Source organism: Protobothrops mucrosquamatus, unplaced genomic scaffold (genome assembly GCF_001527695.2).
Source record: "Protobothrops mucrosquamatus isolate PMUCROS unplaced genomic scaffold, P.Mucros_1.0 scaffold342, whole genome shotgun sequence".
Taxonomy (NCBI): Eukaryota; Metazoa; Chordata; class Lepidosauria; order Squamata; family Viperidae; genus Protobothrops; species Protobothrops mucrosquamatus.
In genome coordinates this window covers 6,864-13,314 of record NW_015386679.1, presented here as the reverse complement: position 1 = coordinate 13,314, position 6,451 = coordinate 6,864, and the positions used below count along the sequence as shown (strand labels likewise).

Genomic DNA, 6,451 nt, shown 5'->3' with positions numbered 1-6,451 from the left:
CTCTCTCTCTCTCTCTCTCTCTCTCTCTCTCTCTCTCTCTCTCTCTCTCTCTCTCTCTCTCTCTCTCTCTCTCTCTCTCTCTCTCTCTCTCTCTCTCTCTCTCTCTCTCTCTCTCTCTCTCTCTCTCTCTCTCTCTCTCTCTCTCTCTCTCTCTCTCTCTCTCTCTCTCTCTCTCTCTCTCTTTCTCTCTCTCTCTCTAGCAGCCTCTTCCTTCCAAATGCTAACATGTCTTCTCCTTTCACCAGCAAAATACATCGGCTGCTATGTCGACAACACCCACCAAAGAGCCCTCCGTGGAGTGTCCTTCTTTGACTACAAAAAAATGACATTGTTCCGTTGCCAGGACAACTGCGCCGAACGGTAGGGTGGCAAACGACACTAGGACTTCATTAAGTCCAGGCATAGAGGGGCATTTCCCTCTTTTGGGGATGGGCAGTTCCAGGTTCTCCCTGGGACTATTTGCCTTCCTCTCTCACAGCCCCTCCCCTCCCTGGCCACGAGGGCAGCCGGTCCAGGTCTTGCGCAGGGCCTAAGGCTGGAAGGATCGCCAGACATTTCAGGACCAGGGAAAGCAGACGTTGATCAGTCCCATTTTATAAATTGGAAGGAAGGTCTCTTGGGTGACATTGCATTGATTTAGTTGGGGAGGGGGGAAGCGAGGGGCATGATGTCAAATGGCTGGAGCCAAATCATGCTGAATTGGAGTTACAGTATCTGGGAGACTTTTTTGTAATTAGAGGGGTTGGGAGCAATTCAGAGAGGGAGGGAGGGAGGAAAAAGAGATGCTGAGCTGTACAGACCAAGAAGAACATTCCAGGCTGTCTCCTTCCCTAGAGAATATCAGTTAATTTCCTCCAATTTCTTGACCCACAAACACTTTGTGATTCTGCTCTGAGGCAGGACTTCCTCCTGTGACTGCTGTCTGCTGGAGATTTCCCCCTTGGTTGTTGCTTCAGTGGCAAAAGACACATATCCATCCCCTCTACCTCCCCACAAATCACCACACAGTTCAGCCAGAGGTGAAGTAGTATGGCTGCTTACAATCCGTAGAGTGATGGTAACCTTTCCTCTTGGGAAATACGTGTTTTCCTACCTGCCTGGAGTCAATCTAGTGATCAGGAGTAACATTTGGCAAAGACACTGAATCACATTTCCCTCCCTGGCCCACGTGATAGGAAGGGTAGAGACCCACTTTTACTCTTTCTGCTTGTTGAATTGATTCCTCGTAAAGCTAATGGTTGGGGTGGCAAACGATGAAATATAGTTAAAGCTGAAAGGCGATGGGACCGATGCCCAGAAATCCATCCTGGTCTTGTCCCTTGCTCCTGCCCCGTAAATCTCCATCAACTGGCTCAGAATTCCTCAAGGTAAGCCCAAGTGTGGCCTTGATTCAGCTAAACCAGTTCGTGTATGATGATGACACAGTCAGTGTCCATCGTTCAGGACTTCAGCCGCTGTGCACAGTCACTGCCCAGGGAGGGACGTCTGGTCTCTCCCACATTCAGGGTGCCTTTGTCTTGGGCAGGGGCTACCTCTACGCGGGGCTGGAGTTTGGGGCAGAGTGCTACTGCGGGCACAAGATCCTGGCCGTGAACGTGAGCGACACTGAGTGCAACATGGAGTGCAAAGGAGAGAAGAGCAGCTTTTGTGGGGGAGCAAACCGGCTGTCCATCTACCGCTTGGAGCTGGCACAGGAATCCACCAGGAGGTGTGAGTGTGGCTTCCGTTTTTGAGGGTGTTGTCACAGTGTTATTCTTCTGGTTAACTGGAGGAAGGGTCTCATGCCCAGTGGGTCTGCAATGGCTTTTGGATTCTAGCAAAGGAACCTCCCTCTGCTTCTCTCCCCAGATGGCAGTGCCATCTTCCGTGGCTGTTTCCGTCGGCCAGAGAACCTCTCCTTGGCTCTGTTGGCAAGCAGGACCATGAGGAACATGTCTGTGGACCGATGCGTTGACCTCTGCACAGGAAAGGTGAGCCGAAGGGGCTGCCTTGTGCCCCAAAGCCTGGCACGAGGACGTAGCTGTTCCCCAAAGCCCCACATCTGGACCACTAGCTCCATCTCCCTCAACTCTTCCTGGGTACCCATGCAGGCTCCACGGAGGCATTCTTTGGCCTCCAGCTGCCACTACTTGACTCCTGGGTGGGACAGCCTCTCGTCTCTAGGGGATGTCAGAGAGTCCGGCAGAAAAGAGGGGCTGGAATGTGGTGGGACTCACTCTGGGCCCTGAAGGGCAGAATTGGGAGAGCTGGGCACCCCTTCCCCCTTCCCAGGGTTTCCACGAGAATGCCAGGCCCTCTGCCTCAGCCCTTCCCATTTGGCAAGCAGGAACTGACCTTGACCCTTCTCTGTTCGCAAAGCATTTGCCCCACGCCTAGCAGTGAATTCTCCCTCCCTCCTAGGAATACCCATTGGCAGCTCTGGCTGGCACCTTCTGCCACTGCGGTTTCCCCACCACTCTTTTCTCCTTGCATGAACGAGAAGGCGAGCATCTTTGCGCCCAGAGATGCAGCGGGGAGGAGTTCGAAAGCTGCGGCACTTCAGACTATTTCATTGTATACCAGACCCAAGTGCAAGGTATCAGGGGCAGGGGAGGTGCCGGGGAAGAGGGCCCGGGGACCGTGGGTCTTCAGAAGACCCCGACAGTCTCCTGTTCCATCACCAAAGGGGGTCTGGTGGACACTGTGTCCAGCATCTCCTGAGTTCACCTTAATACCCACTATTCTCTGGTTATTAATTTGTAAAATCATAGCATAGTCCCTGCTCCGGGGTGGGGGAGTTTCAGACCCTCTAGCACAGGGTTTCTCCACCTTGGCCACTTCCAGACGGGGGACTTCCAGAACTGCAGCACGATGAAGGAGAACACCGCTCGTTCCCTTGTCTGAGGGTGCAAAGAAGGGAGGCGTCCTCCTTCCTTGGGGGCTGGAGAAGGCTTCAGACGTAAACCTTAGAGTGTGGTAAACTCCCAACTGAGACTCAGCTCCCATGTAAAAACCATACGAAATAAATTCATACATTTCTTAAGCCAAGCATCTGTTCTGGAAGCTCAAGGAGACAGCTTCAAAACCTTCTACTCTGGAGTTCTGCCAGTCAGTCTTGGGGCAAGGTTCTTCAAACTTGGCCCTTTTATGACTTGTGGACTTCAACTCCCAGAATTCCTCAGCCAGGCACGCGTGCCTGGCTGAGGAATTCTGGGTGTTGAAGTCCACAAGTCATAAAAGGACCAAGTTTGAAGACCCCTGGTCTGGGGCAACCGAGAGTCCTCAAAGGCCACCAGAATGAGAGGTCTGAGATGGGCAAGGAGACCCCTTCTCCTTTCAGCGTGCCCTCAAGGATGCCTTCAGAGGTGGGAGTTGTACAGAAACATCTCCTTCGTGACCTCAGGAGCCCTCTCTCCTTCTCTGTTTCACAGACAACCGATGTATGGATCGGAGGTTTCTCACCACGCGAGCTAAACAATTGGTCGCCCTCGCCAGCTTTCCCGGAGCTGGCAACACCTGGGCACGCCACCTCATTGAACTGGCCACAGGCTTCTATACCGGGAGTTATTATTTCGACGGCTCTCTTTATAATAAAGGTGATGGCCTGGCTTTCTTGGGAGTTGAAATGGCTTGGGGGGGGGATCGGAGAGGGGGTGGGCCTTATCCTGAGCCGTTGAGGGGCACTCAGCTGAAAACCTCATTCAGCTAGGACAGGGGTAGGCAACCTTGGCTCTTTTATGACTCGTGGACTTCAACTCCCAGAATTCCCCATCTAGCCAGAGCTTTGACCCCACCATTTATTTCAAACTCTGCCCAGCCCAGACAATTTGGGAATTTGCCTCTTCCAGCCATCACTTTATCATCTTCCTTTCTCTCTCTCTCTCTCCCTCCCTTTGTTCCTTTCGAATTGTCAAGCCAGCTTCAGATCCTTTTTTGGAATTTGCAGTTGCCTGGAGACCAAACCATGAAAGTTCTAGCTCATTACAGTTTAAAAAGATCCGTGGGAGAAAAAAAGACAGATTGGTTAAGAAGCAGCCCCTTTTTTAGAGAAAGCCCTGGTGAATGTTCAAGGGTAGCTTGGGCATCCCACGGAAAAATCCCTTACAGCAATCAGCCTCCGATCATCTCACCAGGGAAAGGAAGGTGTGCGCTGGGGCTTAACAATCCCACCAGGGAAAAAAACGATGGGCGATTCGCGACTCTCGTGTCTGTAAAGCATCCGTTGCAGCTGACTCGTGAGAAGGGAACCTGAAGCCAAGCCTGCGCAAGAACTTGAAAAGTACCACAGAATAACAGAGTTGGAAGGGACCTTGGAGATCTTCTGCTCCAATTCCCTGGTCAAACAGGAGACCCTGGACCATTTCAGACAAGCGATTGTCCCATCTCCAGTCATGCAGCACCCACAACTTCTGAAAATTTCTAAAAATAATATTAGGGCCTTGTTGGATCTAATTTAACCTCCTGTTATCCTCAGAGGACAGCCAGGCTTCCCGTAGGGGTTGTATTAACCGTCCTGGCAGAGAAGGATAGCTCAGATTGTCAGGTTGAGGTTTATTTTTCTCACCTATGTTGGAGTCCTGCTGAAGAGGGGAGGGTCATTTCTAGCGCCTGCGGGGATCAGAGCGATCCAAGCTCTGCCTTTCCTCTCTCAGCTGAACCACAAATCCCTCAAAAGGATCTGCGGTTGTGACAAGGAAGATTAAGGGGAGAAATCCAGGAAGTGCCTGCCTAAAAGTCAAAGGGGGCTTTGGAAAAGAAAGAAAGAGAGAGAGAGAGACAGAGAGACAGACAGAGAGAGAGAGAGAGAGAGAGAGAGAGAGAGAGAGAGAGAGAGAGAGAGACTTTATCCCTATGTAGAGGACTATTTTCATTTTAGTCTCTCCTCCCAATTGGTTCCTATTTTAAATTATTTTTCAACAGCCAGTCAATGTGAAGACCCTCCTCGCGTGAAATCATTCTTCATGCCTTTTTCTTTCTCTGTCCCTTGCCCAGCCTAGCCTTTCCAGAATTATTAGACCAGCTAAAGAGTTGCAGACCGTTCCTCTCATCCTTCCTTCCTTGCTGCTCACAGTTCACTCTTTCTTCCCCTCCCTCTCCCTGCCACCCCTGCCCGAAGGGTTCAAAGGCGAGCGGGATCACTGGCGCAGTGGGCGGACGATATGCATCAAAACCCACGAGAGCGGGCAGAAGGAGATCGAAGCCTTCGACTCGGCCATCCTCCTGGTCCGCAACCCCTACAAAGCGCTGATGGCGGAGTTCAACCGGAAGTACGGGGGCCACATTGGCTTTGCTTCTCAGGCCCACTGGAAGGGGAAGGGTAGGTCTGGCTGTCTGCCCAGCTGGGGTGGGAGGTCTTCCACATTGCAGCTCCCCCACGTTCCTTCAACTTCAAGGCTGAGAAGCTGAGATGCCAGGACGAAGATTCTGGACAAGCTAGGTTGAGTGCAGGTTTTAGAGAACCACAACAGACCAGGATAAGCCTCAACCTAGACTGATATGGCCTATGCTGCTTCTCCCCACCTGTGTGCTCTGAGTGAGGGTCACGTCTCAGAGAAGAAGGGGGTGGATGGCTGTCCTTTGTGTCTGCCATGGATGCTTGACCTCCAGCTTTCTACCTTCATAGTTCTTATCAGTCAGCTGTGTAGAACTGAAAGAAAGCTGATCTTTAAAAAATACAATCTGTGTTTTGCTCCATGGCATTAATTCTAAGATGGCCTTAGGAAAAGTTCCACAGCAAAGTTTTATGAGATAGAATTTTACAAGGGTTAGCCGCCCAGTTTGTGTTTAATGAAGCTATTTAAAGCTTTTGTCTCCAGTCATGGAGAGGATAAAAGTTCAGACAGACCCTGAAGATCCCAAGGAATTTGCTAAATAAACTGTTTTCTTCCTTCACTCAGAATGGCCGGAGTTTGTCAAGAATTATGCTCCGTGGTGGGTGACGCACACCCTCGACTGGCTGAAGTTTGGCAAGGAGGTCGTGGTGGTTCATTTTGAGGACCTCAAGCAAGATCTCTTTGTCCAGCTCAAGAGGATGGTTAGCCTGCTGGGGGCCGCAGTTCACGAGGACCGCTTGTTGTGTGTCGAGGGACAGAAGGACGGAAACTTCAAGCGGTCAGGTCTGAGGAAGCTGGAGTATGACCCCTACACCGCAGAGATGAAGAAAATGATCAACGGCTACATCAAAACGGTGGACATGGCTCTGAAACTCAGGAACCTGACAGGTGTCCCAAAGGACTATTATCCCAGATGATGGGCAATGGCTGGGGCAGAGGAACTGATCTCCTTAGGAGGTGCCAACTGGCTTCTTCCTGGCCAGGAACCATTTCCACCCAGTGGGTGGTGTGGGAGGACTCACCCTGCCAGTGCTTGCTTTTAAAGAACCCTTTTGCATGAGCAAAGATGGCGATTGTCATGGTTGACCGAAGATGTTTTGGCCAGCCTGTCTCCAGAAAGTGAGGTCCATTGGTGGGAG

At 51.3% G+C, this 6,451-nt stretch overlaps 1 protein-coding gene across 1 annotated transcript in view; it reads left to right on the top strand.

Moving 5' to 3' along the window:
• The window catches only part of WSCD2 (WSC domain containing 2), a 9,984-nt gene extending 3,755 nt beyond the window's left edge, over nt 1-6,229 (top strand). Inside the window, exons 2-8 of the mRNA XM_015815436.1 lie at nt 246-360; nt 1,526-1,710; nt 1,849-1,970; nt 2,401-2,575; nt 3,411-3,575; nt 5,096-5,296; nt 5,877-6,229. Coding sequence (XP_015670922.1) covers nt 246-360; nt 1,526-1,710; nt 1,849-1,970; nt 2,401-2,575; nt 3,411-3,575; nt 5,096-5,296; nt 5,877-6,229 — 1,316 coding nt within the window. The remainder of the gene's footprint in view (nt 1-245; nt 361-1,525; nt 1,711-1,848; nt 1,971-2,400; nt 2,576-3,410; nt 3,576-5,095; nt 5,297-5,876) is intronic.
• Nucleotides 6,230-6,451: the final 222 nt, after the last annotated feature.